Source organism: Xyrauchen texanus, chromosome 38, assembly GCF_025860055.1.
Source record: "Xyrauchen texanus isolate HMW12.3.18 chromosome 38, RBS_HiC_50CHRs, whole genome shotgun sequence".
Classification (NCBI taxonomy): Eukaryota; Metazoa; Chordata; class Actinopteri; order Cypriniformes; family Catostomidae; genus Xyrauchen; species Xyrauchen texanus.
The window spans coordinates 16,957,114-16,973,567 of NC_068313.1; the positions used below are offsets into that span (position 1 = coordinate 16,957,114).

Below are 16,454 nucleotides of genomic sequence, written 5' to 3' on the forward strand. Positions count from 1 at the left end.
GTGACACTTCAACAGGAAGTTGTTCTTTAACATTCCCTTACTCTGGCTGCAGTCATGTTAATACCCTGTTTACAGCTGGTAATAAGATGCGTTTCAGATGATCCGATCGCAAATGGCGTGCAAAATGTTTTGTGATTGGATCACAAAAAACACATACAGAGGTAGTCAAAAACCACATCTAATTTGAGGTTTAAAACATAGTCCTGATGCATCCCGGACAGCGGCAAAGCGACACCTCTCACAAGTCAATAACCCACTGAAGGCCGAACAAATGTTTAAATTTACATGCGGATTTAAAAGGAAATAACCATTCGATCAGAAAACTTGAAAAAGCGATTACATTCACAAGTATGAGAACTTCACAGCTCTTCATCAGTGTGTCTGTCTAATTTGAACATGAAGGGGGACAAAATGGCAAGCACACACATCTGAAGCTGAACTAACACAGTACTCCACTAAAACAACTGATCATTTTGCTTGTGATTTTGCGTTTGTGTTAAGATTAAATCTAAACTGCACCTGGAGAAACAGCGTGCTGGTTTTGTTCGCGCTTCCTTTGTCTTTATTACTTTTTTTTTTTTGCAGTTTATTAATGTTCAGTAACACACTGATATAGTGATTGATGTATGTACGAAATCATACATGCTCTCCTCAAAATCCCAACACCACAATGAAAGAATGAATGGACGTACGCCGCAACCTGTGTTTCCAACTTTTTCTCTTGGGAAGTTGCCAAAGGCGGAACAACAGTAGCTTGCGTAACTTGACAACGGAACGCCCATAAGTATCACGGGAAGTTTCATCATTTAACTTACCTGCTATTGTCTCTGTGTCTACTCCATTATAAACTGAGTATAACCCCTGGCTCTGATGGTGCATTTTTCCTCTAGAAAGTCTCTGAGATCAAACAGTCAGCCTATGTTTGTGTTAATGCAAATAATTACCTGGATATATGAATAAAAATATAAAATAAATAAGTATAAACACAGAAATACATTCATCCCTCAGGAAAAGATGTTGCAGGATTCACGCTGATTATTCCCGTTTGCTACTGTATTAATTAGATAAAAAGTAACTTAGCCTACTGTTATGAGTGACTTCACATAAATTACCAATGATGCAATGCATATTAAAGATAAATGCTGTATGATTATGTTATAGTAATTTACTGGTCATTTTACAGTTTCCCTCTAAATACAGTAAATGTTGTCCAATTGCAGTGAGCAGCAGGGGTGTACTGGGAACAACTGCATCTTCTCATACAGGTCAAAATTGACAATAGAAGAGACATTTTTTTTTTTGCATTTTTTGTTTACTTCTGTTAAAAAATTATATACAAAAATGCTTTTTTTATTTTTTCAATGGTCTTGACAAGTCACAACATTTGGTTCCAGTACCAAAAACTATGCAGTATACGCAGTTCAAAGTGGATTATTTTCCTGTCTTGGGTCAGAAATGACCCTAACACAATAAGGGTTTATGCAGCTTTCAGAATCTTTAGTCATTTTGGTTTATTTGCATTTATTGACAGTGGTGGCTAATACCTTGTTACGAAAGTTTTATTGAGAACAATAACTGTAGCAACTGGTACTTTGGTACTATTCTGTGTACATCTTTATCATTATGCTGGATTTGTTAAGCACCAAAATACTATGAAACAATTGATAACAGACATTTATTAATCCATTACATTTAAAAACATCTACAGAGTGAAATTACTTGCTTTTAAGTTGCTTTTTCTAAGCATCCGATACTACACCAGGAACACAACAGACTATAAAAGAGTAATGATCTTTCATGTTATGAGTTTAATTAAAATGTGTTAGAACAACATAATTTACAACATGTTCTTTGCATGTCATTTTAAAGCATACCCCATCATACTGTTATTCCATTGGTCAAAGCCCATGTACATGGACAAATTACAGTTTCAGGGCAAAATGGCAGTGAACAACTGAACAATTTGTGTACAATGGGCAAAAATAATAGCGTTCTCTCCCATATAAAAAAATAAAATAAAAAATTATTGAGTTTAGAATGCGTACACATCATTAAACATTTCTTAAACATTGAACCATTTTGTCACCAGCCACAGACTGCCATGCACTGACACAAGTACGGCCACCCTCTTCAGGCCTGTCACTTGCAATCAAGCCTTTACATCAGAGATGGGCTAGCAGATAGTCATGCAATGAGTGATGACATAAGAACTTTTGTCAAAGTAATATGTATCCTATTAGTCCTGTTTCAAACAGGACTGTTAATATGCATCATTACAACAAAAGGACAATCAGCTACCATTTACTAGAAAGCTATGTGGATATTCTTGAAAAAACAGATGTCAAAGAACATCTCCAGAACACAATCACAGTGCTCAAGCTTGCAGTCGACAGTGTGAAACATACTTCTCCAGAGGTACACAGTATAAAAATGAGCAGATATTATAGATTTCAGTCAGTGCTTAAGGAGCATGTTGGAAAAATTACTTACAAATCCCAAATATATAGAAACTGGTAAAAACTGATCTAATAAGACTTTATTTGCGAAACAAAATGACTTGATATATTGATTACATTTTTTTGTTCAGTCTATGATCAAGTGTCTTTATATAACTGCCATTACAGGTTATTAACATCCAAGAGACAAAACAGTTAAGTGTAAATAAAATCTGGTGATAAAATAAAATAAAAATCCAACAATTAAATCAGGCCTAGCCATAAAAACACTCAAGATAAAAAAATAGGAGAAGTCATTTACATTTTAACAGTGTACTATGGAAATAAAACAGAATTCATGTATTTCTAAATAGATAATAACTCAATGCCCTGTTGTGATAGCCATCTTTGTGACACAAAAATGTACAAAGAACTACAAGAACGTTCAACACATTATAATTTTTCAATTATATGAATTAAATGTCAATTTAACTCCTGAAACAGAAACTTCTGAAAGTTTACTGTAAAAAAATAAAATAAAATAAACAATAACTGCAAAAAGGCATACATAATTATACAAGACCCCAGTCTTTATAATATACACCTTATTGTTCAGAAAATGCATTAAGGGCACTGTTAAATGAACATGTTTATGTTCACTGCGATGCTCCCACTCCTCTATTCGTTGTTTCATGCTTTACTCTCAGTGAGGCTTGTTTGTGAGACAGCGTTGGACTTCTTTACCTCTGCATTTTCAGTCTTACTCTTCTCATCATCCAGAACTTTCCTATAATAGAGATGGTTAGATTAACTTAGGAAATAACTGAATTTTAAGGAACACATGCACATTAAAGCCACTACAAGACTGAAGCTCATCACCCTTTGATGTTTCAAGTCTGTGACAAAAAGACAAAAAGCCCCAGATAATAGATCACATTGTGTGCCCATAACACTGCTATTTTAGTGTGCACAAACTGGTTTGAAATCTGTCTGATAAGACATCACATGTCCCGGGCGCTGTCCCAACAAGTAGAGAGAGTTGCAAATGAGCAACAGCCAATGAAACTAAAAGATTGAAAGAAAACAAGAGGTTGAAGTACTGTATTAATGGGAGCTAAAATAAAATACTGTAAAATAAAATAAAATAAATAAAAAATTGCTCAAAATCAAGTTGCAAATGTATTTTCTTAATTTTTCTGTTTTGTGCAAAATAGTATAAAAACAACTGCAAGCCCTTCCTTTTGTGAAAACAGAATTTAAAGGGAGCGTTCACCCATAAATGAAAATCTGCCATTATTTACTCTACCTCATGTTGTTCCAAACCCAAATTATTTTCTTTATTATGTTTAACACAAATGAGGTAATAAGCAGAATGTATGTGTCAGCCACCATTCAATTCCAATGCACTTTTTTCCTTACAATGAAAGTGAATGGTGACAAAAGCTGTCAATTTTTAACATCTTGTTTGCATCCACGGTTTTCCTGACTAACCACTGGACGGCGTCATGATGATTCTAATAGTGGTTGGACTGTTTTCTAGAATCCATAATAAACTACTAATATAAGCGATCAAGATGGAGAACAATAACTTGTGCAGTTGTTGGCTGTCAATACCACTCAAAGTAATTCACAATGTCAAATGTAACTAACCTTGGTTCATAGCTTCACGTCAACCACCCACTATTTAAACTTTGACGAGTGAGGCACTGTCTCATCGCAAATCTCTAAAATATCAGCAGTACTATAAGCACCTTATCTACTTATTATCCACTCACTTAAGCGATTGAAAACACTGGAGACCAAATGACCCAAACGAAAACAGGCATCTGTTATGAATCCTGGCAAGTAAAGCTGCGTACACACTGCCAGAGACATTGTGCGAGACAGCAACACCATCCCATTCATTTTCAATGAGAGCTGGCGACTTAAAGTGACACGAGCTGTCGCGACCGTTGGCAACCAGATGTTGGCGTGTCCAGCGACACAGCAAATTTGAGACAAGTTTAACTTTATTCAAATGAAGAGCGACTTACGGAGCGACAGCCAATACGAGAAAAGACTGTAGAGCTCACGTGATCCTTCTCTCCTGCAGTAATAGAAAGATCAGGGGACCCACCCTCTGCAGCAGCTCATCAAACTGGGTCCTGTCAAGCCTGAAGTACTGCTGGAACCGGACTTCATCCAGCCGCAGCTCCTGCATCAGCCGGTGGTACACACATGCTGACTCCGAGATTTAATGATTTTGTGGACCCAGACAGACCGGCGTTTGCGTTTTCACTGCAGATAAACAGCCGCTATGGCAAAGAGCACGCCATGTTTCTCATTCATCTTTGATATAAAGAATTTTAAGTACTGATTCCATTTATTTTTAGTCTTTTCCCTCCTTTTTAGCAGCAAGAAATGTGATTTTCTGTCAATAGCAATGGAATGGCTTCTGTGAAGGTCATTTATAAATGTTACTAGGCAACCTGAAGTGGGAATGCCCACAAGTGACCTAAACGCCAGCCACTGGCGACCTGCAGTGACAAAGTCGCTGGCAGTGTGTACGCAGCTTGCAGAATCTAAATTTTAGGTGAACTGACCCATTAATGGTCTGGCAGAAGAATGATTTCGTAATAAAAAAACCTGGTCTGCAACTAGTTGTGTAAAAAGCAGACCAGCACGTCATTAAACAGGAAACGGTATGTTTTTAAATGTGCACAGACTGATGTCTTTAAGTGCATAAACTTCAGTCTTTAAGTGTGTGCTTGGCTTAACTGATTCAGATGATCACATACAGTAAACAGCTACTATAATGGACACACACACACACATACACACACACACACTGTGAGAACATCTAGAGAGCATCTAGAGATCCATACTCATTCTGTTCTGGAGCAGATGGGCCACTGGAGTCAGATGTCCCCAGAGCATATAACCCATCCTGTGGGAGTTCTGTGTTTGGAGACACAGGGAATTTGTGATTCACTGAGGGACTGATGAAATTTAAAGTGGCATGAGATGGACTTTGAACAGACTGGGACGACTCTAATCCATTTTCTGTGGCTTTGGAGTTGATCTTGTCTGGTGGGAGAACACTGAAAAGGGAAGTGGCCTTGCTTGGGGGGACTGGTACTGGTTCTTCTGCTGGGACCACTGGAGGAACCTCAGCTTGTGTTTCTGGGGCATCATCCAGGTCTACCAGGAGAGTTACATTGGTTGTGGGGTCTGAAGATGAAGTAGACGAAATGGATGGTTTTGTCTGGTGTTTGGATGTGCTGATGTTGGGTGACATGTTGGTGGGGTTTGGGTCAGGGGGAGGTGCTGTAATGCTGGAGGTGAGGGTGGTGGTCTCGCTAGCAGAACTGCTGTGGCAAAGTTCAAAGGTGTCAGTGACCGGGTCTGAGTTAGTGGGCACAGAGAGAGGCAAGTTGACCACCGCGGCAGCAGTTTCTGTCACTTGCCTGTTAGAAGTAGGAGAAAACAGAGACATAGACAGGTGATCTCAAAACGGAGGGGAGACATTGAGGGAGACACGCCAAATCATTTCAGGCACATGGTTACAACAGATATGCAATTCTGATTGGAAAAGCAATATTGCATCTATGATTAAATTGGTGTACTATCAATGGACACTAGAGGGAGCGCTTACACTAAAAAGATGAATCATGGTGAGGAGAGGACGCAGGAAAACATGAGTATTAAGATTAAAGAAATGTTCCAGGTTTAAGGTTTAATACAAGTTAAGCTTAATCGACAGCATTTGTGGCCTAATGTTGACTACCACAAAAAGTAACTGACTCATCCATCATTACACATACACACACACAAACACACACACACACACACACACACACACACACACACACACACACACACACACACACACACACACACACACACACACACACACAGTCGGAAGTTTACATACACGTAAGTCATTAAAACTAATTTTTTTTAACCACTCCACAGATTTCATATTAGCAAATTATAGTTTTGGCAAGTCGTTTAGGACATCTACTTTGTACATGACACAAGTCATTTTTCCAACAATTGTTTACCGATAGATTGTTTCGCTTTTAATTTACATTCATTTTAATTTGAAAAGAGATTACTTTGCATTTTATTGTCATTTGTTTCATTTAATATTTAGTTGGAAAAAATACATATAAATTATTTGATCAAGAGTGCATTTGAACAGCAGTGAAACAATTTCTTATGATGTGTTACATTCATACGAGCAGACAGAGAAGTAAGTTTGGAGCAGAAGAAATAGAAATAAACCTTGTGTAAATTGTCAGCTTTAAGCTATGCTAAAATGATATTTCTAGCCATTTTACATGCACATGTTAACAGACACCATCATATTTTTTTATCAAGAAAATTCACATTAGATCATCATTTCTTTGATATTAGGGCAAAAATCATATTCTTGATAATATATTTTGTATTTTTCTCCTGTAAAATCAATTTGATTCATCTTTTAGAAATAACACTGTATATGATATTTAGGTTTTTCAGAGAGTGTATTTTTAACATGTGCATTTTGTCTTACTGTACTGGCAGAATTATCATAGTCAAAAGAAGTGAAAAAAAATTTACCAGTGCTGAAGAAGTAATCCAAAGTATTTATCCAATGGAATACATTACAAATTACATTTTACAGCATATATTCTGTAATCTGTAGTGGAATACATTTCAAAAGTAACACTCCCAACCCTGACTATATCACAAATCCAGTGGGTCAGAAAGTTAACTGTGCATTTAAGCAGCTTGGAAAATTCCATAAAATGATTTCAAGCCTAATTTAGCTCCTGGGAGGTTAATAGGAGGTGTACCTTTGGATGTATTTTAAGGCCTACTTTCAAACTCAGTGCCTCTTTGCTTGACATCATGGGAAAATCAAAAGAAATTGGTCAAGAATTCAGAAAAAATTGTGGACCTCCACAAGTCTATTTCATCCTTGGGTGCAATTTCCAAATGCTTGAAAGTACCATGTTAATCTGTACAAACATAAGTATGCAAGTATAAACACCATGGGACCACGCAGCCATCATACTGCTCAGGAAGGAGACACATCCTGTCTCCTAGAGATGAACGTAGTTTGGTGAAAAAGGTGCAAATCAATCCTAGAACAACAGCAAAGGACCTCATAAAGATGCTAAAGGAAACAGTTAGACAAGTATCTATATCCACAGTAAAACAAATCCTATATCCTCATAACCTGAAAGGCTGCTCAGCAAGGAAGAAGCCACTGCTCCAAAACTGCCATAAAAAAGCCGGACTACAGTTGGCAAGTGCACATGGGGACAAAGATATTACTTTTTGAAAAATGTCCTCTGGTCTAATGAAACAATCATTTAACTGTTATGCCATAATTACCATAGCAATTACCATAGAGCCTTGCAAGACGAAGAATAGCACCCCAACTGTGAAGCATGGGGGTGGCAGCATCATGTTGTGGGGGTGCTTTGCTGCAGGAGGGACTGGTGCACTTCACAAAATAGATGGCATCATGAGGAAGGAAAATGATGTGGATATATTGAAGCAACATCTCAAGACATCAGCCAGGAATTTAAAGCACAGTCACAAATGGGTCTTCCAAATGGACAATGACCCCAAGCATACCTCCAAAGTTGTGGCAAAATGAAATAGCTTGGTTCATAATTAAAAAGTACATATAACTAGTCGTGTAAGCCATTGCTCCAAACTTTTCTTCCATCAATTTCAAAAATCCAAACAAATCTGATAAGCATCCTGTAGCGCATAAAAGTGAACGTAGACACGTGACACATCATGGGGCCTCAATGGTGTACCGGCCCATGGGCCCCTCAGTTCTTAATCCATCCTTGGTTATATGTCTGAGTTTCCCAGTAGTAACAATAACCTGTGCTCATATGTCATTGCACTGTATATCTACGGTCAAGTAAGGGCTTTAGGACCTCCAAGACTGGTTGACAAATTTGGAATAAAATGTTCCTGCTGTGTAATAGCCTATATTCTGATGTTTAATAATAATTATAATGGGCTCATATAAATGAATAACTGCATGCTAATTGTTAGCTAGCAAGCAAAACAAATTAAATAAACAAAAGTCTCATGTGTTGCCTCTTGAGTAGAAAAAAACCTTTGTGGGAGAAAAAAAAATTATTATTATTATTATTATTTTTGGAGAAAAATATATTTTTGATAGAGAAAACAAAATGTTAGAAAAAAGTAGGACATATGCTCAGGAAGGCACAAAGACACCTTAAAAAAAACAACCACGGTGTGGTTCAGGGCTTCTGTAACAATGCGCGTATGTGGATAAAAATGTCAGGGATAATTAGCCACTTGCACCAGTGTTTGAGTAGTGTAGTGGTGAAGTTCAGCACAGAGATCTTTTCACTCCCTGTTGTGAGTAAAATGTTGGTTTTCCAAAGTCTACAGACGAAATCCACACAATCCATTTTTCATTGAATAATGTCTCTTTTTAAATGTCTCTTTTTCCTTTGTTCATTACAGTCAGTTATTGATCAAAAACAACAAAATAAACTTTTAATTCTAATCACAAATAGAACGGATGCTGTCAAGAAGGAGATAGTACCATTTTAGCAACTGTTCAACATATAATAAACATAAATAACAGTAAATACTTTTAAAAGGTAAAAATTAGGCATATAAGCAACAAAGATGTAACAAAAAATATATATGCAATATAATATATGCAATTTCAAGACATTATATTTATTGAAGGAATACATACAAATGTCACTAAATGATGAAAAACTAATACAAAATAAAAGATATATTACTATAACTTACCAAGTTTGAAGGTCTCTTGTATTATTAATAACAGCATTAGCTGAATGGGAATTTCTTTATAACTGTGTGTAAGAAAATTGACATTAAAACTGAAATTGCCCAGATTAATGCCCTAACTCACCTAATTATCCTAATTAACCCCCAAGCCTTTAAGTTGCACTTCAAACTGAGGATTAGTATCTTGCAAAACAAGTAAAATAAAACTGTCATCATGGCAAAGACAAAAGAAATTTGTTTAGATTTGAGAAAAAGAATTATTAATGCTCACAAAGCAGGACAAGGATATACACGTTGATCAAAGCATTTTCAGGTGTCAAGAACTGCTGTGAGAAGTATTATCAAGAAGTTTGAAGAGACCCACACAGTAGAGAACAAGACTGGCAGAGGCAGGAAGCGAAAGATTTAAAAAACATAGGTAAGAAAACTGGTGAGAGAGGTTTCAAAAGACCCAAGAACAACTGCCAATACACTAGAGAATGATTTAACCAAGTCTGGGATTGATGTCTCAAAGAAGACAGTCATTAGAGCCCTGCATAGGAATGGACTGTGAGGTTGCGGACCAAGAAAAACTCCACTTCTGAAGAAGAGACACCTCCAAACTAGACTGAAGTTTGCCAAGGACAACCTAGAGAAAAATTATGCATACTGGAAACGTGTCCTTTGGTCAGATGAGACAGAACTAGAGCTCTTTGGACATAGAAATGTTGCCTATGTTTGGAGAAAGAAGGGAGAGGGAAGGCATGCAGGTCCTCAACCCAAAGAACACCATTCCCACAGTGAAAACATGGTGGTGGGAGTATAATGCTGTGGGGATATTTCAGTGAGTCTGGAACTGAGAATCTCAACAGGGTCAAAGGAATCATAAAAAAGGAAGAATACGAGAAGATTTTGAAAGGCAATCTCAGGCAATCTGCAACAAAACTTGGTTTTGGTCAACATTTCATCTTCCAGCATGATAATGACCCAAAGCATACCTACCTTCTGGTGAAGAACTACCTCCAAATGAACAAAGTGAACGTCCTTGACTGGTCTGCACAAAGCCCAGACTTGAATCCCATAGAAAATCTGTGGGCCACACTGAAGACTAGAGTCCATGTCAGGAGACCAACAAATCTGGAGGAGCTTGAGAGATTTGCTAAGGAGGAATGGGCTGCGACTCCTCAGGAGAAATGCCTAAAACATGTTGAGAACTACAACAAATGACTAAAGGCTGTTATCAAGCAAAAGGGATACACTATTGACTATTAACATCAGAGGGCTAATCAATTTGACCTGAGGGGGGGAACAGGCGCTACATGACTAGCATGAGAGCAAGCCCGGCAGCCACCCCTTTTCTCTCACTATGTCTCTCGCATAGGATGTGAAGCGGCTGGGGCTATCTTAACGCTATGAAATGCGTCGGGGAAGGCGGTCTTTCCCGGTTCTATTCTTTCAGGGGGAAAAGACCCTGTGGAGGCCACATCCTTTCCAGTCTAGGTGGAGGTAACATGTGGCAAATACACCAAGAGGGTTGTGAAACCGTACGTGGGAAATGGCACGATGGTAGGTCCAGCCTAATGAGGGGGGACTCTACAAGCATGGCGACCTGGGCAGCGGGACTGCCCAAGGGAAACACGGGTCAGCTGACAGGGGGACCATACCGTGGAAAATACATCACAAGGAGTTTGCCTGAAAAGGGAACTAAGCCCGTGGAGCCCGACCCCAGTACAGAGCACCTGCAACTCGTAGTGGGTCTGGCCACAAATTGCTCCACTGAATTCGCCGGCCAGAAGGCTAGGGAGGAGAACATCCAGGGATCGACACTTAGTGGCAAACCTGGGATAGAAGGCACACTGGATCAACTGGTTAAGGGTGCAGTGTGCAAGTGGAACACCCGGTCCGGTTGTGCCGTGTTACTGAGTTCTACCGGCTCGGACCTGACAAAACACGGGACAAGACTGACTCAACCCTGAAATTTTAAAATCTGGCAAAGGTATTGGGTGTTGCCCAGTCCGCTGCTCTGCAGATATCTGCTAAGTAGGTGCTATGGGCCAGTGCCCACGAGGATGCCACACTTCTCGTAGGGTGTGCTCGAACCCGCAGGTGTCGCTGACAGAGAACGCATGCAGGTCCCCAACCCTCTTCATGGAGGCTAACGCGATCAGGAAGGCCGTCTTCAGGGAGAGGGCCTTGAGCTCAACTGAATCAAGTGGCTTGAAGGGGGGTCTCTGAAGGCCCGAGAGGACCACAGAGAGATCCCAGGAGGGGAACAGGCTAGGCCGGGGAGGGTTCAGTCTCCGGGCGCCTTTCAGAAACCTGATAATCAAGTCGTGCTTACCATCTACTGCATCATAGTCAGCTGCGATAGTAGCTACATACACCTTCAAGATGGAGGGGGACAGCCTCCCCTCCAGCCTCTCCTGCAGGAAGAACTGCACACCTCTGTGGGTCTTCGGCTCGAGAAGAACACCAATTGACGAACAAACGGCACTTTAGGGCATAAGTTGCCTGGTGGAGGGAGCTCTGGCTTGGTTGATCGTGTCTATGACTGCAGCTGGTAGATCCACTAGATCGTGTTGCGGTTGCCAGGGATGTGAGTGTTGCGCAGCGATCTGAGTCGCGGCTGACTCCAAAGCAGGAGATGGTGGGCGAGTTGTGACATATGACGAGAGTGCAAGGCGCCTTGGCGATTTATGTACGCTACCGTCGCGGTGCTGTCTGAACGGATCAAGACATGCTTGCCCCGGATTAGTGGGAGAAACCTCTGTAGGGCAAGAGATACAACCAACAACTCTAGGCAGTTGATGTGCCAATGCAGCCGGGGTCCTGTCCAGAGGCCAGCGGCAGCATGCCCATTGCACATGGCGCCCCAACCCTGTCAAGAGGTGTCTGTGGTCACCACGACACGTCTGGACACCTGCTGCCAGGAGACTCCAGTCCACAGAAAGCAGAGTGGCGCAGCAATGGCTGAGAATGCCATATTCAGAACCTTCACTCCCATATGCCCTAGGAGCCTCTGGAATTGTTTTAGAGGAACCGCTGTGCCGGCTCGAAGAGAAAGAGGCACCTGAGCACTGACTGAGCATGCTTGTTGGTGAGACGCAGTGTCATTGAGACTGAGTCTAACTCCATGCAGAGAAAAGAGATGCTCTGAACCGAGATAATCTTGCTCCTTTCCCAGTTGACCTGAAGCCCTATATGGCTGATGTGCCTGAGCACCTGGTCCCTGTGAGCGCACAGTAACTCTCGAGAGTGAGCCAGGATGAGCCAGTCATCGATGTAGTTGAGTATGCGGATGCCCACTTCCCTTAGCAAGATCTGCCTCTGCGAACTTCGTGAAGACGTGAGGGGACAGGGACAGTCGAAAGGGGAGGACCTTGTACTGATACGCCTGGCCATCGAACGTGAACCGTAAGAAGGGTCGTGTCGAGGCAGAATGGAGACGTGGAAGTACGCGTCCTTCAGGTCTACCGCCACGAACCAATCTAGCTGTCGAACGCAGGTAAGAATCCGTTTCTGCGTGAACATATTGAACGGGAGTCTGTGTACGGCCCGGTTGAGAACTCGCAGGTCCAAGATTGGTCGCAACCCGGCGCTTTTTTGGGGGTATGATGAAGAAAGGGCTGTAGAAACCCTTCTCCATCTCGGCTGGAGGGACGGGCTCTATCGCATCCTTGAGGAGCAGGGTCGTGATCTCTGCTCTTAAGGCGGTGGCTTTCTCGCCGCGCACGGAAGTACAGTGAACTCAACTGAAACGAGTCGTATGGTCCTGGCCAGCCAGCGCGATGTATTGAGAAGTGTAAGCAATACATCCAAACTCCGCACGAGGAGCACTAATGGGAAGATCGCTTTTGACGTACCAGGCGGGGCTTCGCGGAGGGGGGGAGAAGGTAATAGCGCGTCAGGAGGCAGAAGAGCATCCCGATGCTTGGGTGCTGAGAAAAGACTCAAAGCACTTACCTTGCTCCACGCACCCGGCACGGGGCAGATTAGAGACTGAGGAAGAGGTCCTAGAGAGGCGTCTTCGGTACTTGTCAGTGCTGGCCTGCCGGGGCTGAGTGGTTGTGGGGCCGGAGGCGAGGGAACTGCATCCGAGGAGCTGGGACTGTAGAGTTTTGGGGCCAGGGTGCCGTGAGAACAGCGCACACCGGAGGATGACCCAGGAAGTGAGGAAATCGCCCTTTATTGAGAATGTGGGTTCTCCTCCCGGCAAGATGTGCCATCTGCTTCTTCACCGCCGAAAACTGCTGGGCGAAGTCATCGACGGTGTCTCCGAAGAGGCCAAGCTGGGAGGCGGGGGCGTTGAGAAAGCTTGCCTTGTCAACGTCACGCATCTCGACCATGTTCAGCCAGAGGGGACGCTCCTGGACCACGAGGATGGCGCTGTGACCTTCGTGGCTCTGAGAGCGAGGTCGGTGGCAGAGCGCAGTTCCTGCAGCACGTCAGAGTCGGAACTACCCAGGTGCAGATCTTTGAGTTCCTTGGCTTGGTGAACTTGCAGGAGAGCCATGGCATGCAGGGCGGAGGCGGACTGTCCGGTGGCGCTGTAGACTTTCGAGGTCAGTGATGACGTCATTCTACGGGCTCTGGAGGGGAGTACCGGGCGGTCCTGCCAGGTGGCGCCGTTCTCGGGACACAAGTGGATTGCAAACGCTCTGTCACCTGGGGGACCTCCGTGTACCAGTGGGACGACCTGCTCATCCAGGGTAGTGAGAGCGGATGAACGGAGGGGTCGGTTCTGGGCAGTAAAAGGTGCCCTCCATGACCGCGTCAGCTCGTCATGCACTTCCGGGAAGAACAGAACCGTGAGGGGGGGACAGAGGCTTCCAGTCCAACCTCGCGTTCACGACGGCCTGGGAAAGCATAGCGGACATCTGCGCTTCAGCCTCAGACTGGGTGGGCAGACCCCTTGTGTCCCCTTGTGTCACTTCATTTGACACAACGTCTCGTTCCTTCCCTCGGGGAATGGAGGTTACAACAGTAACTATGACGTTTTTATGTCTTGTAGCTATACTTTTGAAAAAGTGTGTATAAGTGCCGTACACTTACCATGATTTTAGGGGCTTAAAATTCTATCCAATATTACAGATTTGTTGCCATGACAACGTAAGGCTGGTAAACCCTGTGAGTGATTTTGTCATGCTAAAATCATGATAACGTGTGAAATATTTACATATTGTAGCTATTGTGGTTATTTGAACATTAATAGACTGGTCCCATTCGCTTGCATTGTAAGTGCCTCACAGTAACCAATTTTTTTTCTTGTTTTTAAATAAACAACGGATGAGTCAAAATAATTTTTGTGATCTATATATTACTACAAAGCTTTCGATTGAGCTTAGCATGTACTGAACCCAGAATATTCTTTAAAGATGAGATGAAATCAAACTATACACACACCAGTCCCACTAATTCACCAGTGTATATTATAAGAAGAAGAAAAAAAAGTTGATTTTCATCAAGGTGTAACAACTTTCTGCATGTCTGAAAGAACTTTTCTGATGACATAACCAAGGCCACTTGGGCAGGGAAAGCTAACCAATAATATCAAAGCCGACTTTTCACAATCCTAACCAAATCCCAATGGATCAATTCAAGAAACACCCCACATAATTTCCCACCTAATATCCTGTTTTACTGCAAAGTACATTAAATTACCAAAGTTTAAGCCACTATGTTCAGTTTTGTTGTTAAAACCATTTCTCCTATCCCAGCTTGATGTGTAGAGACAACTATAAGTAAGCCTAATTGTGGCTAATTTCCCAGAAGTGTAAACACTTCCAAAATTATTGGCTCAACCAATGGCTTGATAATGGGTTCGGACTATCTGTTTGACCAAACAATGTCAGTCTTTATTTTTCCAATTCCATCTTGTGCCATTAGTAGTGCAGAAGTTAATAGATGTCATTGAGCACAGTAATTCAGCATAACATTGAGCTTACTCTGGTTCAGTCAGTGGAGTAGTTTCATTGGGCTCTGGATGCCCTTCTGTGTCGTGATTGGCTGTGGCCTCCTCCTCTGTCCTCACTTCTACAATGGGCTCTTTAGACACATCTTGACTGTAAGTAGAAAAGAATACACATCTGGTCATTATACAGCAAGTAGAGTTTGATGAGGTCACTACACAAAGGATAAGAGGAGCTCTTGTTTCTTTTGTGATGGTTTGCAGGCTTAGCGTATGTCACTGAAAATAATTTATGCTTAACATTTATATGCTTTACAATCCAGGGCCCTTGAGTGTTTTAAGTGTGATATGAGCTGAAGAGAGATCCATGTTTAAATAGATTACATGCAGTAGCAGGGTAACTATAGTTTTCATAATGTTTAATATTATTTCATTTTGTCTTTTGGTTTTTACATTTCTCTTCAGCTTGAATGTGTTTTAATAGTACATAAATCACTTAAAAAAAATGTATGATTTGAAAATCTTTATTTTTAATTTAGTTTCAGTATCTTTTTAGTTCTCATCCATTATAACCACAAATTGTTCCATCTGCCTATGAAAACACATCTTACACTTTATCAGAAACTGCACTATACTCAAAATACACTTTCAAAGTTTTATTTGTCAATTAAACAACACCCAGCCGGGTCATCCTCAATCCCGTGGCAAGAAGGAACGACGCGGGGGGGGGGCTAAAGTGGCATTCTCTCATGAGAAAAGAAAGCCGCAACCGCAATGTTGACATGGCTATGTTCTCACACTGAGAACATGAACCATTCATAAAATGCTGCCTGTGTGGGATCGCAGCCCAGGCACGCGAGGCAGCTTTTATGACCGTCAGAAGTGGAGAGAAATCAACTGCATCCAGGAACTACACAGAGGCGGAAAGACATCTTTAAAAAGACGCGTCCTGAAAAGGACGTTCAACGCCTGCTGTGTATTACTCTTTTATGAGTGGGAACTCAAACTCTTTTTGAGGAAATAAACTGTTTTTAGGAGGAGAAACACTCTTTCAGGCAAAGAAAGCGCTGTCTAAGCGCCCAGGGGCATAGACTGCACAGCGTGTAGAGAGAGAGAACGCCAGCTGGAAACGCGCCGTAAATCCAACAGCAGTGCTTATCGCCAGTAGAGGTGAGTGAAACAGTGGTGAACTCAGCTTGCTGTTGTAGAACCGTTCGGCTCTGAAGAAAAATTCTGACTGGCACTCCCTGCCCCGCTTCACTTTATACCCATATATGTCCGGGGCGGGGCATGCAAATTCTGTCTGCCAACTTGACATTGGTCTTTTCTCAGGTTCAGAGGTACGTTTG

General features: G+C 41.8%; 1 protein-coding gene across 4 annotated transcripts in view; it reads right to left on the minus strand.

Moving 5' to 3' along the window:
* Positions 1-1,518: 1,518 nt before the first annotated feature.
* LOC127631742 (neural cell adhesion molecule 1-like) overlaps positions 1,519-16,454 on the minus strand; it is a 155,029-nt gene continuing 140,093 nt past the window's right edge. For 3 of the 4 annotated variants that reach the window (XM_052110031.1, XM_052110030.1, XM_052110029.1), the window contains 3 exons: positions 15,143-15,259; positions 5,300-5,881; positions 1,519-3,222 (listed from right to left, as the gene is read on the minus strand). In XM_052110031.1, the coding sequence (XP_051965991.1) occupies positions 3,126-3,222; positions 5,300-5,881; positions 15,143-15,259 (796 nt within the window). In that variant the 3' untranslated portion in view covers positions 1,519-3,125. The remainder of the gene's footprint in view (positions 3,223-5,299; positions 5,882-15,142; positions 15,260-16,454) is intronic. The other variant, XM_052110032.1, reaches the window with a different exon arrangement.